This window comes from Lissotriton vulgaris, chromosome 10 (assembly GCF_964263255.1).
Source record: "Lissotriton vulgaris chromosome 10, aLisVul1.2, whole genome shotgun sequence".
NCBI lineage: Eukaryota > Metazoa > Chordata > Amphibia > Caudata > Salamandridae > Lissotriton > Lissotriton vulgaris.
In genome coordinates, this window is record NC_141698.1 from 465,649,456 (window position 1) to 465,672,104 (window position 22,649).

At 45.9% G+C, this 22,649-nt stretch overlaps 1 protein-coding gene across 2 annotated transcripts in view; it reads right to left on the minus strand.

The window, feature by feature from the left end:
• Positions 1–2,103: 2,103 nt before the first annotated feature.
• Positions 2,104–22,649, minus strand: part of GLYR1 (glyoxylate reductase 1 homolog) — a 526,825-nt gene continuing 506,279 nt past the window's right edge. For both annotated transcript variants that reach the window (XM_086941330.1, XM_086941329.1), the window contains 2 exons: positions 9,438–9,562; positions 2,104–3,389 (listed from right to left, as the gene is read on the minus strand). In XM_086941330.1, coding sequence (XP_086797456.1) covers positions 3,315–3,389; positions 9,438–9,562 — 200 coding nt within the window. In that variant the 3' untranslated portion in view covers positions 2,104–3,314. The remainder of the gene's footprint in view (positions 3,390–9,437; positions 9,563–22,649) is intronic.

Here is a 22,649-nt window from a genome sequence, read left to right on the forward strand (position 1 = left end):
TCCTCAATTGTAAGCAATGTCAGAAAGTAGGCAAAAGAAACCCAGGGAAGAGTGAGTTAAGGGACATTTTTACCCCAAACGTTATAAGCGGGGGGAGGGGGCATGTGTCATTAGAGGAGATTGTGGAATTGTGTGCACCTTGGGACGTGTGGAGGCAAACGTTACACAAGATGGAGAACCAACCAAAAAACAAATTTGAATTTGGCAGCAGAGAATAAGACCAGGTAAGCATGAAATGTTAGGTTTCTGGGGTTGCCAACAGGAGTTGAAGGAGATGAGCTGAAGGTGTTGATAATTAAGAAGCAGGTAGAGATGATCGCCTTTCAACTACCCCAACTAAGTAAATACATATTGTTCAATGGACATGACCTCAGAGTTCTGAAATCTAGAAAGAATATCCACTACTGAGAAATTTGACCACCCCACCCACAATGTCCCCACACTTTGCGTACTGCATTAATCAACCACAGACTTTTTTTTATACCAAGAAAGGTTTATTTTTTGCCAGAAGTTTTGTTAATTGCACAAAATCGTTTCCCCGTTAAACATCACACATTCTATTCTGAATGACAAACGTTAATCAAACAAAAATCCCCGTACCCACCCCCCCCCCAAAAAAAAAAAATTCACAACCTTAATTATATATTTTTGCAAGAGAAAAGGGAGAAACAGCCTTTCTGAAACACTCTTATTCGAGTCACATATTTAAAAAGGAGTTGATAAATTCTTAAAAAAACAAAATACAGTTTGTCAAAAACAGAAAATAACCATAAAAAGAAACTTTACATAATCGTCAACAACAGCAAAGAAAACATTGAGAAACCAGTTCTGGCAAAGCAGCTCCCTTCTAGCTGAACCATGAATTCGTCACACAGTTCACTGTGCCCATAAGTTGTTAGGTTATCTGTTCTCGATTTCCCCCAACTGCCTCTTGGAGGCTTAGCTGGCTTCCATGATTAGAAGATAGGTTCAAATTGATAAATAAAGGAATCGGTGACGAAAAGAGCCTCTGAATCAAAAGAAATCACATGGGGTACTTGCTACTTATCTAGGCTCTGAGAATGCCTCCCTTCGCCAAGAAAAGTGAGTGTCAGATATTAAATAACAAAAAGTGTACAATCGCCTCCATACAGTCTCACATGCTGACAGCCGTAGTTTGTTAAATTAATATATCATCTTATCAGGCGAAGATGTCTGTTCGGACTTAACACTCAAATGAGGAGTATATATTTTCACTAAAACACCTCCGGCTGTGTGCACTTCTAGACCGCACCAGTCTGGCCCCATATTTTCTCTTCGATGTCCCACTTTGCCATACTGAAATCTCCCCCACCCCCAAGGACACTGAATGTCTTCAGAGAACACTCCTCTCCCACATTCTTCATGATTATACTTCAACAGAGCATCAATTTCTCAAGTGCAGAGCTCAAATAAAGAGCGTTGTATGACATGAGTTTAAAAATACCTTTACAAAAATAAATAAATAAAATGTCTGCATAACAACCTCCCCTCCCCCCACACGCCAGATTTACTGTTCACTCCTCCACCATTCGCCCTTCATGTACGCCTCCCCATCAAAACAGGGGCACTGAAGAATGTACACTGCTTTGTTGTATTACACCCTCAGGGGCATATGGAATCAGGAAAACTTGACCAGGCTACACTTGGGTATCACCAGTCCATACCGCCCCAGCTAAGCTCATTCAAACAAATCAGATGAGCTCACTTTGCCACCGCTTGCAAGCACTAGTCAAGAGTTCATATTCTACCCTCTTTGAAGGAGGAAACCCATGACAAATCAAACAGTTCAGTTAACCACGGAAAGGGGAGTATCAGGTTCCCATGAACAGACCGGTGGAAAGCAGACTTGTACCTTTAAAGGTTCGGCCACTCTTCCAACAAAAGGGGAGAACTCTGATGCTAAAAATAGACTGACCGCATCATGATGATGATGATAAAATAGGGCTTCAATTTCACACACTTTGAAATAAAACAATTTAAAATAGGTAGGAACACCAAAATATTCAGTACTCCAGGTTTTTAAACAATGCTGCAGCAGTTAATACACAGTTGTGGGATTTTTTTTGGGGGGGGGGGGGGGGGGGGGGGGGGGGGCACATTTTTAATTCTTTTTCAAGTGCATTTTCGAATCCGGCAAGAGGACAACTAATGAACACATACGGATGAGCACACAGCTTGAGACTTTCTATGATGTAATGAGTTCCATTTATGCAACCACAACGCAAAGGCAGCTCACAAGCAACGGGCCATCAGTCGTCTCCCAGTTTCCTCACGATGATTCACTTGCTTCTCCGTTTGTTTCACTTGTCGTCTTGCATATCCTTCAGTGACTGTTGTGACAAGCCATGGTAGTTAGAATACAAGATAGTCATGTAGAACAGAAGAGTCTTTGGAATGTTCCCTTTACATTTTGGTGTCTTGGTCTTGCCCAATCTAGACTGAGCCTTCTACTTTCTAAAAGGGGAAAACGGGGCGGGGGATAGAAGTTGACTTCCAAGGCTCATGTCCAGCAAAAAACGGAGCGCTTTTTTGTTGCCTAAGTTGGTCGAGAAAGGGGAAGAGGAGCCTTATGACTTTCTGACCCCAACACCAAGGGGTCCCAACTAGGATAAGACATGGTGGCGACGAGTTTGGTTCTGATATGGGGCGGCTGCTGTCACATCAACAAAGCCTTTGATAGCCGTAGCAAATGCAGTGTTCTCAATAAAGCAAGGATTGGAGAAAAGGATCCACAGATTCATTTGCCGTCCTTGGAAGCAGGGTGCTCACCCATTGCAGAAGGGGTGAAGAGAGGGAGACTATAAACATACAAGAGAGTAAGGTAGGAAAATCGCTGTACCAGCACAAACCGGAGGAGTCAGCTGTCACACCACAAGCCAGTATGACACTTACCAAACTGACTACTTGAAGAGCACTTACCAACAATGACCAGGCACAGTACTCTACCACCTCAGATGGGCAAGAACAGAGGAGGTCTACCAACACCTGCTGCGAGAATAACAGCCCTCTTGAGAACCTGCAGGCAACAGAGGAGGAGGGGACCCAAAGCAGCAGAACCATGCTGCTTTTACACCAGGCATGTCTCACTAATGCACCACTGTCCCCAACTCTACCACCTCTGCAACCCTGCTGCTTCTGACTGGGGGAAAGGGGAGGGAGGAAATAAGTCACTGGGCCTATCCACATTTTGTGGCTGGTCTCTACATACAGGATAGGGAGAGAAGGATGGACCGGCCAGCATTAAAAACCCAGAATGGAAACAATTATAAAAGAACAAGGAGGATGGGAAAAGCCTAATGAATGTACGCCCTATACACTGCAGACATGTCGTTGTCTGATTGGTCCAATGCTTTCGCTCGTTTGTACACCTAGAAGAAAATGACAGACAATAATCAGGGTGGCATGTCCAGTCCTCGTTTCCCATCCCCCCTCCCAAATTCCACCCAAAGTGCCTTAGCTCTGTGCCCTTCTCTCCTGCAGAACCTGATTCTCAGGTCCAAATGTGGTGAAGCACTATGTTATGAAACGAGAGGAGGGCTTGGCCCAGGCACCACAGCAGCTTCTGCAGAATGCCATTCCTGTGATGGGGAGGGTGAGCACTGCTTTTAGAGGTCAAATCCATCAGCAACACCACCTCTTCAAAAGGGACTAGTCAATACCACTTCACATACTTTTAAGAAGCTGAAAATGTCTCGCATAGATGACAGACACTTCACCAACTTTCTTTCAACCATAATGTTCATTAGAACTGCTGCTCCTCATCGTCCCCCATATGAGATGATCTCTTCATCTTTATACTCCACCTCGCACTGTTCGTCTAGTCGCTCAATCTCACAGCTTTCTTCTTCTACCTGAATCAAATCAGAGTTGTCATCATCTTCTACCTGGACAATGTCATAGGTCTCCCTCATCACTACTTGTACCATCTGACAGCAATGTTCCTCTACCTGAGCCATCTGACATGACACCTCTTCCTGGGCCATCTGACAACAGACCTCCTCCACCCTTGTCATATGATAGGGCAATTCCTCTACCCGAGCCAAATGATAGGGCACACCCTGTCCCTGACTTATGTGGCGAGACAGCTCTTGTACAGTAGCCACCTGGCAGGGCACATCCTCTATCTGAGCTGTCTGATAGGCTACGTCCTCCATCTGTGCCATGTTGCAAGACTGCTCCTCTAGCTGAGCGGACAATTCTACTCGTTCCATTTGACAATGCACATCCCCCAATTGGCCTTCCTGGCAGGCTCGGTCAGCTAGAGGAAACAACTGATGGGGGACATCAACATGTGCCACTTGATAGAGAACCTCCCCTACCGGAATGGTCTGGCAGGGAATGTTACCTACACAAGATAAATGTACGGAGGCCACTTCTTCACCCATTCGGCAGGTGGTGTCATTCTCTGAATGAATGATTTCAGTGGTTTCCTGTTCCTCCCCCTGTACCATTTCAAAGGGCCTTTCTGTCTCATTCTGGACCATCTGGCATATTCCTTCCTCAACAGGTACCATCTCATCAGCTTCAGTCCCCATTTGTATTATCTGACAGGACTCCCCTACATGTAGTATCTCAGATACATGATCTGCAATTTGTAGTATGTGACAGTTCTCTTCCACTACATCCACCAACTCTGAAGACTGACCCTCCACTTCTATCATTCGACAGGAGCTGTCCTCTTCATGCAACAACTGGGGCACCTTGTCATCTATTTCTATTACTCTACAGGTCTCCTCCGCTTCCCCAGCTGCCTCACAGGTTTGATCTTGTATATGTATTAACTGACAGGGCTCCTCCTGCATCTCCACCATCTGACTGTTGCCACCTACTATCTGTTCCATCTGACAGGTCTCTGCTAACTGGATCATGTGAGAGGGAGTTTCTTCGACGTGTACCATCTGACAGTCGTGCTCCTTCCTCACCTGACATGGGTCCTCATCTACAAGGTGCATATTAGAAGTCTCCTCCTCTACTTCAACAATATGACAGATATCCTCTTCCAAATGTACCATTTGACAGGTCCCTTCCTCCACCTGCACTATCTGACAGGTCTCTTCCAAGTGCACTATGTGACAGGTCTCTTCCTCTACATGCACCATGTGACAGGTCTCCTGCTCGTCCTCCTCCACTGCAACCATGTGACAGGTCTCTGCCACCTCAACTATGTGACAGGAGTTCTCGTCCTCCACCTCAACCATATGACAGGTCTCCTCCTGCACCACCTGAAGAATGTGACAGGGTTCCTCCACCTGAACCATCTGACACATTTCCCCCTCCATCTGTACCATATGACATGACTCTACTTCTAATGGTGGCAGCTCATCAGTACACACTGATTGGGCATGCTTAGTCTCAGGTTCAACTTCCTTTACCCTATCTATTGCAGAGTGCGCCATCTGATGAGAATCCTGTGCTGTTCTCGCCATTTGAAAGTATTCTTCTGCTATTCGAGCCATCTGACAAGTTTTATCCACATGAGCCATTCTACCAGTCTCTCTATTATGCCCTGCGTGTACCTGTGCCATCCTAGCAGTATCAGCCTCCACGTGTGGCATATGACCTGTTTTTTCTGTTTGTGGATGACATGTGTCCTGTGCTACACGAGCCATTTGCCAGTACTCCTCCGCTATTCTTGCCCTCTCACTGCTCTCCCCTGTCTGTGCCAGTGTAGCAGCCTCTGCTTCTACTTGCACTATCCCAACAGTGTCTATGTTTACTTGTGGCACCCTACTATTCTCTGCCTCTACCTGTGGCACAGTGCCAGTCCTGGATTCTTCCAGAACAAACCTACCACTGCCTGCCTCTACCTGAAGCACCCTACCAACCTGGCTCTCTACCAGTGGCATGCTACCACCCGTAACTTTTATCTGCAATACACTACCAGTCTGTGGCTTTACTTGCTGTACCCTACTAGTTTGGGTCTCTGCCTGTGGAACTAGACTAGTCAATGCATCGAACTGTGGAACCTGATCAGTCTTGGATTTGGCCTGCGCCAAACAACCAATAAGGACCTTCACTGGGAGTCTGCTTCCAGTTTGGGATTCTACCCCCATCACCCGACCAGTTTGGGCCTTTATTTCTGGCACCCAACCAGAATGGGCCTCTATCTCTGGCATCCATCCGGTGTGTGTGTCTTCCCCTGGCACTCCACCAGACTGCGCCTCCATCTGTACCACCCCAACAGTCTCAACTTGCGTCTCCTTGACATCCTGAACCTCCACCCTTGAAACCTGGGATTCCTGGGAAGTAATCCGTGGCCCACTAAATACATTGACTTCCACACGTGGCACTCTGAAAGGCTGGGCCTCAACTTGTGGGACCATAGAAGCACTTTTCTCCGCATGTCGCAACCTACTAGCGTGGGCCTCCGCTTGTGGCACTCTACCTGTTATAGCTTCATCCTGTGACATCTCAACCATTTTGACCTCTGTCTCTGGCACCTTAAAAGTTTGGGTCTCAAACTGTGGCACCCTTCCAGATTCCACCTCTCCCCATGGCACCCTACTAGCCATCACCATGGCAATCTCACAAGAAGGGTCATCTATTTGTGCTATACATGTGTTATCTGTTACTTGTGCTGTGTGCCAGTGCTCCTTGGCTAATCCTGCAATCCGACAGATCTCCTCTTCTACTTGTGCCATCTGACACGCCTCCTCCTCTTCTTGTACCATCTGACAGGTCCCAGCTACTTCTACCAAGGAGGTGTCTGCTATTCGAGCCACAAAACAGGCTTTTCCCTCTACTTGTGCCATCTCACTACTGGGCTTCTCTACCTGTGACAAATGAGAAATGTGGTCCCCTACTTCTGTTATTTGATACGTTTCATTCTCTTCTAGTGCCCCTGAACATTTATTTTTCTCTACTTCTGTCAATTGGCAGATCTCCATCTCTGTGTGTGCCATCAGAGAGCTACTGCTGTTCAATTGCAGTGTTCCATCAGTCTTGTTTGCCTCCACATGCGTAATTTCCTTGCTGTCTTCCCCATACTGTTTACGCCCATCATGTCTCTTACTCTCTTTCGGATCTTCCACACTTTGAACGTTTCCATATCCAGAAGTCATTTCATCCTCAATCTGTTTTTTATCACAGACCTTTCCTCCCAGCTGTTGTTCCAACTCACTTATTCCTTCCTTTGATTCGCCCAACATATAGGTCATTTCCTTCTGCGGCATTTGATATTTGTCCCTTTTATCTGTGTGAACTCTTATGCAAGTACTACTTTGCTCTTTGTGCCCTAACTGAAACATCCCCGCTTCATTCCATTCCTTTTCTGAGGTGGTTCGGGTAAATTGCCCTTTACAGAATTCAATTCCTTCAAGATTTACTTTTTCCTTTCTGCACTTCAACTCACTGGACACTGTATCCTTTGTTACTTCACGCTCAAAGTTGCTGTCAGCCCTCTCCTGTTCACATACATTATCATTTCTCAGCGTCAACCAACACTTTTTTGTTGCCTCCCTTCCAAAGATGATTTCCATTCTGTGCAACCCCTTCGGACTACTTGTTTCTGACATAACCTCCGTAAGGATCTCCTTTCTTTCTTCTTTCTCAGAATGTTCCAATGAATCATTTCTCTCTTCATTCAAAGTTTCCCCTTGTTCTGGCTTCTCCTCTGAGGTCATCTGTTTTTGATGCTTATCCTGGGATGTTAATCCCTTTTGCGGATTCCTCTCAGAGATCATATCTTGTGGTTTCTTTGTCTCACAGCACTCATCCCTACTCATGAATTGACTGGCTGCCCCTATATACTTTCTCTTAAAGGGTTCATTAGTTTGATTCTCATATGTGTCCTCCTTTTTGTTACAGCTCTCCGGTTTCAACTCCTTATTACTGGTCTCCAGAGTCTGCTCCCTTCTGCAGGTTTCCAGCCTCTGCTTCATCCCGCACATCTTTTGCATCTTCTCCCTCTCACAGATCTCTTGCCTTGGCTCCCCCTCATGGGTTTTTACTCCCATCTCCCTCCCACGGGTCTTCCACCTATGTTCCCTCACAAGGTTTCCAAGTGTCTCCACAATCTTATGGGTAAGTGGTCTTAATTCACTGGTCCCCTCCCTCTGCTCCCCGATGCCGACCCCCTGCCATTGCTCCCCGATGCCGGCCCCCTGCCTCTGTTCTTCAACGCCAACCTTCTGCTTCTGGACACCAACTTCCTCAATCTGCTGCTTTCCACCAGTCTCTTTCTTCTGTTCCTCTCTCGGATTACTCTTACTGGACTCCTGTCTCTGCTCCCACTTTCCAACTAAGTCCCCCTGCTCCCTTTCATTGGTCTCAGGTCTGAGCTGGTCCTCACTGGTCTGATGGCTATGCTTCCTCTCATCTGGTTCCTGCCTCTGCTCAGTCTCACAGCCTTTCTGTACCTGTACCTGCTCACACAATTCAAGTGACTGCTCCCTTTCACACGTTACTTGAATCTGCTCATAAGCTTCCTTTCTCAGTTCTAGCTCACAGGTTCCCTGCCTCTGCTCCCTCTGATAGGTCTTCTGTCCCTTCTCTCCCACACCAGTTGTCTGCAACTGTACTTGCTCATAGGCCTCCATTTGACTCTGCTGAACCTCAAATGTTTCCTGTCCCTGCTCTCCAGCATGAGCCTCTAGCTCAAGCTCCGGATAACAGATTTCTTCACACCTTTGCTCACTAGTGTCATTCTGCCTCAGATCATCACCATAGGCACCCGCCTGTATTTGGCCACTATCAAAGGTTTCTACCTGCCCCTGCTCAACATCACAGGTCGTCTTCTGCTTTCTATCAGAGCTGACCCCTTGCTCCCTGTGACAGGTTTCCCCCTGCCTTTGCTCCCCATCACAGGGATCTTGCATTCGCTCTCTAGAAGTCTCCTCCAATGTAAGTGACTCTCTCTCTAGCAATTTCTGACTTTGCTTTCCCTCCTCTATCAGACATATCTCATCCTGTAGTTCCTTTTTCTGCATCTCCTTTCCCTGATCCCCTTTATGTGCATCCACTCTTCCTTCACACACTTTCTCCCACATCTTTTCCCTCAAATAAGAGCCCCCCAATTGTTGCTCCTCTGTTAGGAACCCCGTGTATGACACCTGCCCTGTCTCAAGTGTCTCTTTATCCCTGCCACAGGACCTCTTTGCTCGTCGTTTGCAGGTTCCCTCCCTGTCTGGGACCCACCTACAGGAACCCTGCCCTTTCTTTTTCAGCTTATGGATCCCTTCTTCAGTCCAATCCCCATCACAGATGACCTCCTCTCGTTTCCTTTTGCATATTCCCTCCACTCTCTTTTTCCTCTTGCGGGTCCCCTCCTCTCTGCGTTTCCTCCTGCAGGTCATCACTGTTCCCCAACCCCCCTCGCAGGTGTCCTCCTCTCCCTGTCCCACCTCAAAGGACTCAGATGAAAAAAGTCTCTGGGACACACGTCTCCCAAAATACAGGAGATGTGGAAGGTTTGCTACCTCATTAGCTGCAGCTGCCATCGGAGTTGGGTGGTTCACAGAATCGCCAAGTGCGATGGCTAGCCTCAGGTCCTTCTGTATATATTTCAGGTATAAGTCGGGTTTAAAGTTCCCTTGCAGAATATCTGTAAAGAAAAACAAGTAACCAGTTGAGGTAATGTAAATATACGAAATAACACAAACCACACATACCTCCTAATACAGTACACCACACACTTCAAAATAATTTCTGAAGCATCTTTTTAGGGAGAACCTTTGTCATATCAAAAGAGCATGTGGGGTATGCAGCAGCCTTCCTTCCAAACTCAACAATGTCCATGGTTACCTGAACCCTCAAACTCAAACTCATTAGCTTCTGAGGTATCAACACCTTTCTAATCAGGATTCCGACAATGGAGGGTATGTACATCGGATTGAAGGCATTAATGCAAAGAGTCTCCATTATAGCAAAACTTTCTCGAGCTCTGGTTACTCCTTGTAAGTTATTAAAGAAAACAACATGCCTTATATTTGGCTACAGATAAAGTACCAACAACAAATAAACCAATAAATACGATAAACCCCACAAAAAACACATTTCATTTCATCTAGTAGTCATCCAATGCAGTAACTAAATACCAGACAGCGGGAAATCACAAAAATGACATTAGCACTTCAACAATCCATCTTATTCAAACCTGTCCGCATACATTTATACTTCACCCTATACCAACAGAACAGATTAAAACTCCAGGAGTCGCCCATCAAGCAATCCTCGCCCTTTGGGACGCGGACAAGGTTCCAGATTAGACCGCCTGGCTACACAAATAATGGTACGATAAAAATAACACTCTCCAAACACAAATTAGAGGTCGGGCCCCTAATTGAAAATGCTACTTACCAGTATGCAACTGTTCTTGGCATGTAGAGATGCAAATTCAAACACTGTGCATAGATCGCCATCTGGTGTTGGGCTCGGATGTTTGCACTATGTTGTTGTCTTGGAAGATGTCTTTGGAAGTCACGAGATAGGTGACTCCTCCTGTGGACAATAGTGGGCATGGGCATCGACTCCTTCAGATTGTTTTTTCGCCAAGAAGGGAAATAATGGAGTTGTGTAAGAAACAGAAAAAGATGCCTATGTGATGTACCTAAATAAGATAAAACTGGTACAGATAAAAGTAGCCAGGGAGGCGGGTGGGCGTGTGTGAATCTGCCGCTCTACATGCCAAGAACAGATGCATACTGGTAAGTAGCATTTTCCGTTCGAGGCATATGAGATGCAGATCTCACACTGTGCATAGATTGCATAGCAGTACTCTCCCTTAGCGGCGACCATCAGTATCTGTTGCAGTAGTTTGGAAAAATGTTTTGAGTACAGCCTGGCCCACACTAGCTTGTTGTTTTGCCTGCACATCTACACAATGGTGTTTTGCGATTGTGTGCGGTGTAGACCATGTAGCTCCTTTACAGATATCATCTAAGGGAATGTTCCCTGAAAATGCCAAAGAAGCTTCTGTTTTGCGGGTAGAGTGGGCTTTAGGGGGAATAGATGTTGTTCGTTTTGCATTGTGATAGCAAATTTGTATACATTTGAGTATCCACTCTTGCAATCCAGACTTTGATATGGGATTGCCTTTATGTGGTGGTGAGAAGGATAGAAAAAATTGTTTTGTTCTGTCAATATAGTAAAGAAGTGCTCTTTTTACGTCCAGTGTATGAAGAGCTCTTTCTGCTACTGTCTGTGGTTGCGAGAAGAACACTGGCAACTCAACAGATTGGTTGAGATGGAAGGGAGAAGTAACTTTAGGAAGGGATTTGTCGTAAGAACCACTTTGTTATGATCGATTTGTAAAATGGTTCTTGAATAGTTAGTGCCTGTAGCTCATTGCCTCTTCTGAGGGACGTGACGGCCACAGGGAAAGCGACCTTCCATGTGAGAAATTGTAGCTCACATTTATGTAGAGGTTCGAATGGAGGACCCATTAATCTAGTGAGGACTATGTTTAGATTCCACACTGGAGAGGGTGGTACCCTGGGAAGGATTATTCTTTTGAGGCATTCCATAAATGCTTTAATGGCAGGTACCTTGAACAATGATAAGTGTTGTCTATTTTGCAGGTAAGCTGCTATGGCAGCAAGATGTAATCTAATTAATGTGTATGCTAGATTATATCTTTGAAGAAGCAGAAGGTAACATGATGTGTTGAATGGACTCATCTAGAGGAATGATTGTGTTATTGGTACAGTATATAACAAATCTTTTCCACTTGGCTGCATAGCAGACTCTAGTGGTGGGGCGCTTAGCCTCTCTGATAACGGTCCTACAATCAGGTGGAAGATTGAGGTAACCAAATTCTAAGACTTCAGGAGCCAGTTCGCTTAGTTGTACCAAAGGAGGATGATGGACGGAGTGTTTGAGCAAATCAAACACTCACCCCCAGTCAACTGATCTGGGTTTAATCCATCACCATTCTTTAGCTCACTCCACCACCCCAGTTCAGACATGGCGATATGCAAATCAGTCTGACCCTGTGCCTCATGGGAACAGTCCAGCCCGAACTGCCAAGCCATGTCTTTCCTGGACAGGAAACAAGCATCCTGGGACCGGTTTCGGATTCATAATCCTCAAAAGCCAAGCTATCTTGAATCCTGTGGTAGAGTGAGCAAGGGACCCACGTCTGGGCATACCCTGCCAACTCCGGGCAAACAAAGCGATACCAATGGGGATGATGGACGGAGTGTTTGAGCAAATCAAACACTCACCCCCAGTCAACTGATCTGGGTTTAATCCATTACCATTCTTTAGCTCATTTCACCACCCCAGTTCAGACCTGACCATATGCAAATCAGTCTGATCCTGTGCCTCATGGGAACAGTCCAGCCCGAACTGCCAATCCATGTCTTCCCTGGACCTGAAACAAGCATCCTGGGACTGGTTTCGGATTCATAATCCTCATCAGCCAGGCTATCTTGAATCCAGTGGTAGAGTGAGCAAGGGACCCACGTCTGGGCATACCCTGCCAACTTAGGGTGACCATATGAAAATGGTCTGACTGGATGTAGAGGTTTAATGGTCTAAGGTTCAAAAAGGGCCTCAGGGTTCCGTCCTCCTTCGAGATGCGAAAGTATAGGGAGTAAACCCCTGTGTTTTGATGATGCAGGGGAACTGGTTCAATTGCAAGTTTTTGTAGGAGGGAAAGCACCTCTTGTTTTTGAAGTGTTAAATGCTCTGTTTACATTGGACGCTGTTCGGGTGGTATGTTGGGGAAGTTGAAGTGAGTTCCAGGCAATAACCGGATTGTATGATTTTTCTCACCCACCTGTCCGTGGTAATGATATTGCAGACAGGTAGGAACTGTAACAGTCTTCCCCCGACCGGAGTATAATGGTCCAGGGAGAGTGGAGGGAAGTCATTGTTTGGAGGTGGAGGCAGTGCGAGTATTGATAGTTTTGCATCTAACCTTGTCGTTATTGCCTGTGTAGCCACCTCTGTAATAACCTCTGGTAGAGGAGGTCTGGGTGGGACTTTTATAGGAGGTGGAGGAATTGTCAGTGGTAAAACCTCTAGAGGCGCCCCTACAAGAGGAGCGACAAAAAGAACTTCTGGGAGTTTGCGACTGCAAAGCACCCAATGATTTGGCAGTGTCAGTATCTTTTTTAATCTTTTCTAAAGTTGAATCTACACTAGGCCCAAATAAATGTTCCTGGTGAAAGGGTAGGTTCAATTTAGTAGTTTGAACTTCGTGTTTGAATCCCGAAATACCTAGCCATGCATGTCTGCGTAAAAGAATACTGGTATTGATAGCTCGGGAGGCTGCGTCTGCAGCATCCAGAGCACATCAAATAGATGTATTAGTTATAAGTTTCCTTTCCTGGATGAGATCATTGGCTCTTGTTTGATATTGATCTGGAAGGTGTTGTTGTAGGGACTCTAGTTCGTCATAGTGTGCCCTACCATACCAGCAAAGCCTGTGTGTTGACAATTCTCCTTATGTTGGCTGCCTGGGATGCTGTTCTTTTACCAGATGCGTCCAACTGTTTTGATTCCTTATCAAGAGGTGGAGCATCGACTGAGGTCTGAGAGGTAGACTTTTGCTGGCGTTGGAGACTACCAAGGAATCTAAGGGAAGCTGCCCTTTAATATAACAGGATCAGCTGGGGCAGACTTGTATTTCTTTTCCAGTCGGGTTAATGACTATGTTGGGTGCCCCACAAGACTCACCTGTGCTTGTGAAGCAATTCCGCAGAGACGACAAGAGCCACCGCCCCTGTACCCACCTGACCTGTGCGGAGAGTGGCACCCAGCAGGGATGAGATGGAACCAGGGATGGGAGCCAAAAAGGAATGAAGAGGTCTTGGTGGTAGTGGAGTAGGGTAGGGTCTTGATAAGACTGGGGAAACAAGAAAGACCCAATTAGGACAAGTCACTTCTCCCACTTCTGAGTAAACCACTAAACACATGCAGGAAGAAATCGCCTGTTCCCTCAACTTACCAAGGCTCATATGCGTACTGGACCAAGGGAAAGAAATGGTAATCAAGCCAAGCGTCCATGCGCTAAGGTAATCAACCAAGGTAAAGCGCTCCTGCGCAGTAATGAGGGAAGCAAGTAAAACCACCAAGCATCAAGCGCTACTGCGCGGGTAATACAGCACACAAATATTAGCGCTCCTGCGCTGTGCACAATAACCAAGGATATAGCGTTCCTGCGCGGTGTGGTCCAACAGAAAGGATCCAGGGTAAGCGCTATAGCGCGGCCCAGTACAAAGTATAGTTAGCGCTCCTGCGCAACATAGATGCAACCAACGCAGCGCTCCTGCGTGGCTATATGAAGAAGGTAGGTCTCAAGGAAAACGCTTACAGCGGTAAGGGACTGTCAATGCCAGCGCCTTCCCCAGATAAGAGAAACAATAAGAACAGCGCTCCAGCGCGGTAACCACATAAACGGGGCAATGAAAGAACAATGTCAAAAGAGGCAAAATGAAAAAGTCACGTACAGCGCTTTTGCTCTGTTACAATACCGCGACGGACGGTCCAGGCAAGCGCTTCAATGCTGCCACTAAACGAAACCGGGAGCAGTCCGCAGCAACCTCTGAGCTCCGGACAGGATCGGGAAGGAATCACAAGCACAGAGCTGGCGGGAAACGCTGCGTTTAAGCGTTTTCCCCCGGAAGTGCTTTAAGTTTGGTGAACTAGACCGGGACTTCACTTCTTCCCGGAAGTGAAGATTTCCGACGCCTGCATGTGTTTGGCGGCGCTCTGGATGGCGAAAAGCCGCAACATGACACTCTAGCCCTTACATGATCTTTAAAAATGTCAATAGCGTGTTTGATTACAGAGTTTAACATTGATAGAATGGAAGTGTACCTTTCAGGTACTGCAAAAGTGTCCATGAGGAAATCTTCTTCTATAGGGTCTATGTGAAATTCACACCGTGGTATTCTGCAGCTCTGTGTAGGAGCTGAGTGAGTCCTATTGTGTCCTCTGAAGGGGATGGTCTAGATGGTTAGATATCTTGTGGTGTATCAGGAACATCTGGTGTGCCATAATTGTCCCATGGGTCATTTAGGACATTAGGATGACTAGGTTCCCCTAAAGGTTCATCATCCACTCTGTCCCCAAAGTCGTCATCATCCTGAGGTGGAGGAGATTGCAAGGGTACTGGAGATGGGATAGGAGAGATGAGGTGGAGGAGGAGGAGGAGGAGAAGGAATTCTTAAAGAAGTAGCAATGTCTTTTTTTTTTTAAAGGGAGTGGAGCTGGTGCAGGTTTGTCCATTTTCCTTTTGTTGGAAGGAATAACTATAATGTGACCTGTCTTTGGATCTATTTCAAGCGTTTTTTGGGTTGGATCAGGTTGAAAAAGCTCCTCCTGTGGAGTGTCTTGCTTCGGCGCCGATTTTTCCGGGTCCGACTGTTTGTGTAGCACAAGTTTTGGGGTTTGTTTTATGCTCCTTAGGTTTGGAATCAGGAGTTTTCTTGGGTTCCGAAGGTTTAGTTGGGGTCTTTGGAACCGGTTGTGTTTGGTTTTGATGATTTTTTTCAGACATGAAGGTTCAATGCCAGTGGATTTCAGTGCTGAATGCGCCGATTTGGAAACAGGCTTCGGTGAGGACAAAGACAGTGGTTTCTCTTTGGGTTGGTCTGTTTTTTTGTGCCGGGGATGGGGTTTTGGTACCTACGGTAGGCTGGCTTGTCAGTGGTTTCTCTTTTGGTTTGCCTTTTTTTAGTGCCAGTGATGGGGTTTCAGCACTGACGGTAGGCTGGCTTGATCCAGAGTCACCTGAAGGCTTATGTGTTGACTTCTTTGCCGGGCCCGAAGACGGGGTGTGGGAAGTTTTGTCCCGGTGTGCACCTATGCCCGAGGGTAAAGGTGTTACCGAAGCCTTTTTATGAATAGATGGGGGGGCGGTCGACGTCAGTACTTCCGACCCGCTGCCATGGAATGAGGTCTTTGACGTCGGAGTCGTCGGCTTCAGAGGTGCTAAAGTTGCCCTCTTCGATCTGCTCCTGCTCCGGTACATTGAGGCCTTCTTGGAAGATATCGTCTGGTATCGATTTCGATGATCGAGCCATAGTTCTTAGAGCTCGACGATCCCGTATTGTTTTCTTGGAGCGGAAAGAGGCACAAGCTGGACAGTCTTTGGCCTCATGTTCGGGCGAAAGGCAGAGATTACATACCTCATAAAGATCAGCATGTGGAAACTTGAATCCACATTGAGGACACTTTTTGAAAGGAGTCCTTTCCATGAGCCAAAAGGCCTGATAGCGCAGATAGGCCTGAAGGCCTATGTCGACGACCGGAATTGAAGAAATTCAAGTTCGTAGAGATGCGCGACGATTAGGAAACGCGATCAAAATAGATACCGAAGAATGGGTGAAGGATTGCGCGTCGAAAGGTAGATCGGTAACAACACCGTACTGGAGCGCGACAAACACATCCGAGCCCTATGGCGGGAAAAAACAATCTGAAGATGGAGTCGATGCCCATGCGCGCTATTGTCCACCGGAGGAGTCACCTATCTCGTGACTGACAAAGACGTCTTCCAAGACAACAACAAAGTGCAAACATCTGGGCACAACACCAGATGGCGATCTATGCACAGTGTGTGATCTGCAGCTCATATGCCTCTAACATTGGTATTCTTGCTTGTGGAGTTAAGGAACTGGTAAGCTCTAAATACCTTATCCGACTTCATATAATAACTACTCTGTTAGGAGACAGTGAAGATACCAATGCAGGTAGTAGGTAACCAGGTCCGATTGACATTAGTTTCATCAGAGGTAGGGGGTCGGACTCCACAACATGGGGTAGGTGTTGAGGTTAGTCCTGTTTTTTAATTAACTATAGGAGCACCTACTGTCAGCCTCCGGGTTGTAGGTGATGAAGTTGTGTACTATTTTATTTTTTCTTCAGTTGTCTTCTTTGTGAAACTAATAAAACAAATGATCTATAAAAATGGGGAGTTCTTTGGTTGGAGAAGTGGCATCTATAAATAAGGTTGAATTGTCAAGGAACCTTGCTGCAAATAAAAACAATACACAGCACTTTGTGCAGGGTTTGAAACTCACTCATTCTCCTGGTCGAGTTAACGGTCAAAAAGAAAACTACTATTATAATGTTGGAAGTTCAATTTGTGTATCGTTTCAAAAAGAGGTCCCGTAAATTTGGAGAGAATTATATTCATCTACTGGGGAGAAGAATGTCTTCTAACAATATGGAAAAGTTTCTCAAGGCCTACTAGGAAATCTTACCACAGAATGGTGAAAAATATTGCCCGAGATAAACTTCTTATGTAAGCTATGATGGCAGCGTAAGGCACTTTTATGGAAAAAAATTACATCGCAGTTATTTACAACGTATGTTTTTCCTTCATGTGCTGTAAATGAATATGCAATGTTAAAAAATAGGGTTGCAAAAGCAAGTCGCTAAAAATAATTTTTAATAAATGTGTCCGTAAACGTTTCTCTGAGGAATGCCATCTTTCATTCTAAACTAGGTGGTAGCCAAAACCAGCGTTACGGAAATTAAACATGGACAAGAGTTAATAAGACTGCCTTTGCAGGGCTCTAAGTTAAAAGCATTATTCTACCCTGAGATTTACTGACTGATTGTTGTTTATATTACATTGTTTGAAAATTAACCACTCTGTCAGCCAGACATGCTTCATTTAGCTGAGTCCACGCAAAAATATTACACGAGAATTCCCCTGAAGAAAAAAAATCATTAAGACATCTAAGACAAATGGACTAATAAAAAATAAAAACACGACATGGAGCGCAGGGATAATATTGCCTAACTTCAAAATGAGAAAAATTGACATGTAAAACTTATATTTATGTTATGTAATTTAAAGCATATTTAAATCGCATATGCAGTGTAACAGTATGTGTTGTAAATGACAAATTGGATAATAAACAAATTCATTTGTCTTCTACTTAATGACTGATAGTGCACAAGATAAAGCACAAGGTTGCGTGGATTATCTCAGAATGATTATAGAATCATCTGATAGTTTTAGGTGGCAGGACTGCATGTACTTAAGGTGCCATTCCGTCAAGCTCAGCCCTAGCAGTCAGGGATGGCGGATCTTCCAGGGTATTTGGTGAGAAGATCCAGTCTGCATAACAGTGTCACATGTGGACAACAGATGCTGCAGATCCTGATACCACTGCCCAAACCAGAACAATTGAGATCATAGTCATGTTGAATTGTCTCAACCCAACGTTTAACCTGTGGAGCAGGTGGGGGTCACAGGACAGCTGAGACTAACGGTCCTGACCAGTCTATGAAAGACCAATCCTGATCAACCAGTGAGGATGAAATTTGGAGGTTTTGAAGTCGCAAATAAGTGGATGTGTGGAGTTCTCCAAACTTCAATGATGTTTGGCAGAATGCCGCTGTAGACTCCCCACATGTGCTGCTCCACTAAAAGTGTGATTAACAACTTTGCTTTCCTACTCTAAAGACTTCGGAGAGGAACTATTCGAAGTGATGTTCCTCAGCAGAAATAAGTGCCAGACTGTAAGTGCCTCACTGGACAGAACCCTGGATTTGGTCCTGTCAGCTATACTAATAAACAATTGTTGTATTATCTGTCTGAAGAAGGACTGAGGCACGACCTATTCCAGGATGGGGGCCCTCTTCCATTGAGTAAAAAAGATAGTGTGAGAAAGTGCCTCTTGACATGGTTAGCCCCCCACCTTCTGTTTGGAAAATGATGGGGTCCCGATTGTGGTGAACAGGGTCCTTGCCAACCAGTTACCCTGTGCCAGTGCTTCTTACCTAACTGTTCCACAACTGGCCCTTCAAGCCCCTGTAAGTCTCTAATAAAAGGTACCTGGGTACCTAGGGGATTCGGATTGAAGAGGGTCCCCTAGGGACCCTTCACCTAGGCCATGCAGACTGCCACTGCAGCATGCATGCCCTGGTGCAAACAAAAACAGCAACGCTGACATGGAACACTACTACCTATGTGCCTTGCCAACCAGCCCTGCCTGAAGTATAGGTAAGTCACCCCTCTAGCAGGCCTCACAAGCCATAAGGCGGGGCACACTATATCTCAGGTGTGGGAATATCTGCATGAGCATATTATGCCCCTAAAATATTTAGGTATTTTTCTTAACAATGTAAGTGCCAGGGAAGCCATAGAGAGTAAATGGGCTGGAAACTCTTCAACTCGAATTTCACAGCACCATGATGGCTTCACTGAACACAAGAGTGTTTAGTACCAAACTACTCCTTTCAATAAATCCACACTGATGCTACTGTGGGCTTTATTGAAACATGTACTGAGAATGCACCTCAGATGTGCCCCCTTAACACCTGCCAACCCTGTTGCCTACTGACTTGGCCCTAACCCTGATGGCCACTGACTTGGCCCCAGCCCTATCTGCCTGTCTTCAACTTCAAAGACAGTGCAAAGAGAACAACGCCTGTCCTGCAGCCAGCAAAATCCACAACCCCATGGAGTTCGGACTAGTGGAGCAGTGTTAGTGGTGCAATTTTCAGTCTTTGCAATGTTAAGCTTTGAGGAAAACAATAATGCGGTTTTACAGGTGGAGCCTAGGCGCTGAAGAGGGTCCCCGTCACTAGGTCCATGCCACTGCCCTTGCAGCTTGTATGGGCTTGTGAGGCGAAATACAACAAAGTCGACATGGCAACCTGCCTGGGTGTCAACCCAGCCAACACTGCCTGAAGGCATAGGTAAGTCACCTCTCTAGCAGGCCTCACAGCCCTAAGGCAGGGTGCACTATACCACAGGAAAGGTCATAGCTGAAGGAGCCTATATGCCCCAATAACATTGGGATCCATTTCGTAATGCCCCAATAACATTGGGGTCCATTTCGTAAAATTGTAAGTGGCAGTCAAGCCATAGCGAGTACATGGGCTGGAAACTTGACAACTCTAGTTTCAAAGCACCATGATGGCTGCACTGAACACAGTAGTGTTTAGTACAAAAGTACGACTTTCAATAAATACACACTGAGGACTAGTGTGGGATTTATAGTACCATGTACTCAGAGGTGCCCCATGAAAATCTGCCAGCCCTGGAGGGGTCTCTGACCGGCTGTAGGCAGTCTGCCACCACCAGACATGTTTCTGGACCCTGGGTAGAGAGCCCCTGCTCTCTGCCCCAGAAACAATGCACATCATGGGCAGACGTGTCACTCATCCTCCCCAGGATGGGCCAGTGCTCGAGGAGAAGCTTCAAAGGACTGACACATTTGTAATGCGAACCCTCAGACGCTGCTGCTAGCAGCAGATGGCAGGCCCCAGTTTACACCCCCACTTTGGGTGGGAAAACCGGCAGGAAAACCTAGGAAGAATAGGTGTGCTCACCTCTACTAACTCCACCCCGAAAGTGGGGAGGCAAGGTAAAGTACATCTTTCAGTCCCCGCCATCTTGATGAGGAGGGATGGCATAATAGAGGGTGTAGTCACCCCAGGTAAGGTGCCCAATGGCCCTACCTGCTATTACCCTAAGCTAGTATTTGGGGGGGATCCCCCAGACCAGGAAAGTAGATCTGCGATAACCTAAGAATAAATAAGATGACCCTGTAGAGAAGACTTTGCCCTAGCCCTAACCAGCCTGTCAGCAGCTTCTGCGAACCGGAGGACTGTCTTGCAGCCAGTGACCTCCGAAAACCCTGGGAGGACTGCTGGCTTTTAAAAAAAGACTAATCTCCTGTGGAAAGCTAACCTGTCCAGAAGAAACCTACTCCAAGGACTCCGGATCCAGGCAGATCTGCGTCTCCTACCCATTCTGCACCAGAAGCCAGTCAAGGCCCGAGTCTGAGGGGTTCACCTGTGCAGTGAAGTCTCCCAAGTGATCCTGATTTAGTTGTCAGGTGTTTGCGGACCTCTTCTGGCCTTCATCGCACCTGCAATATGAATCAAGTGGACCCCCGACTGAGACTGGCTGCGGTAAGAAGACTCAAACGATGAAAGACACCCTTGCACCCAAAGCCACTGTGCCTTGGTGAGCTGAACTGACTGTGCTCCTATGACCCCCTACATCTCTACTTGCCTCTGCAGATGGTGGTCTACTATGTCTGATTATGTAAGATAAAAAATATCGTTTTGTTGCTTACACTATGTTTAATTTATCAGTCTGATTCAAAGAAATGTAAATAAGTAATTTGCCTGAAAAGATAGACTGAAAGTTTTGTATTGATGTGCTGTCTGTCATATTAAGCAGAATTTTCTGTTTTACGTTCATAAGCCACTAAGTAATCTACTATGCCTGATTACTCAACATTAATAGTACTGTTTTATTGTTCACACAATGTTGAATGTATTACCTTTATTCCAACAAATGTAAATAAGCAACTGGCTTGAAAAGATCAAACCAAGCTATAACATATGAAATAGTTTTCAATTTGTCTCTTTTTTAGATGAAGGCCATATCGAAGCAGTGTATTTCCTTTACTTGTGTTAAATTGTTCGTACTTAAACAATGATGCCGCCACAATGTAGGATTTTACCCTGTTTAGGAGCAACGATTTCTTGACCGCCACCACAGAGCATAGAATTCTGCCATCGGGCCACAGCTAATCAGGTAATTATGCCCGCGCGGCCACCATGCCATTGTATATTCAATCTTTTTCCAGAATTCTGAATCCTAGACATAGGTTTTGTTCACAGTTGTTTTTTCGCGGTTCACGATTAATAAGAGACACCGTCTGTTTGCCAACGGAGCAAGAGACAACTAATTGCGCTTAAAATTAAAAGCAGCAATGAATCCTTAAGATCTGTATTCTACAATTATCTAAGCATGTCCAGTTCACGCAGCAGCGAAATAATTTCAGAGCACCACTGTTAATTTTGTATTAAATCCGGCATCATAGCCTACATAAAGGTTACCTTATTTTTGCTTGCAGCATTTGAATATTCCATGATCCATTCTGGACTTGGTTGGTTGCCCGCTCGTCTGAGCATCTCTCAGCAGTCGCCAGCAGACAGAGCCCCACTGACAGCCCGCGCAGTCCGACATAGGAGGTATGTTTGTAAACACGCTCCTGTCATTTTCAGACTAACCCTCTGGTTCGGACTCGTAACCCAGTTGGCTAACAATACACTCTTGCCCAGAGACGCAGCGTGTAAACTCTTCGACAAACTAATCAATACCTACCCGCCGCCACTGACAGCGAGGGTGAGTATAACCAGCGTTTCCAAGCGCTTTTTGTGTAATGTCGCTTTGTTTAGTTACGTCTTGGTCCAATCAATGTTTCATGTTTATTTGTAACTTTGGGAACACAGCATTGATGGCAATGTGTTCTCCTTTCTCTCCAGTACCCGAGAGCACGTTTGGACGGCTTTCAAAAAACCCATTGATTTTTCGCACATGGCACACCATTAAAGGGTGAGTGCCTTTGGAGTACTGATATCCAGTTTTGACCTTCATGTTGTTGGTTTGAGATACTTAGCCCGAACATTTGTTGTTACAGGTGTCCGCCCACACCACTGGGGTTACATGAATTCTATGTAACTTAGCTCCCTCCCTTCACCACCTCGTCCTGATGAAGACCCGTTCATGAGGATATCAACTGCCCTTCTTATCCTTGGGTCGAAACGTCGACAATCCTTCCCCCTACCTGGAGCCTGCATCTTCTGTGCCCCTGTCCCCCACTCCCTTGGAAAATAAGAGCAACGGATGAACTGTTCGCCGTAATATAGCGAGAAAGAATGACATTTTTTGCGATAAAATCATAGATGGCAGGCTCCTCCAG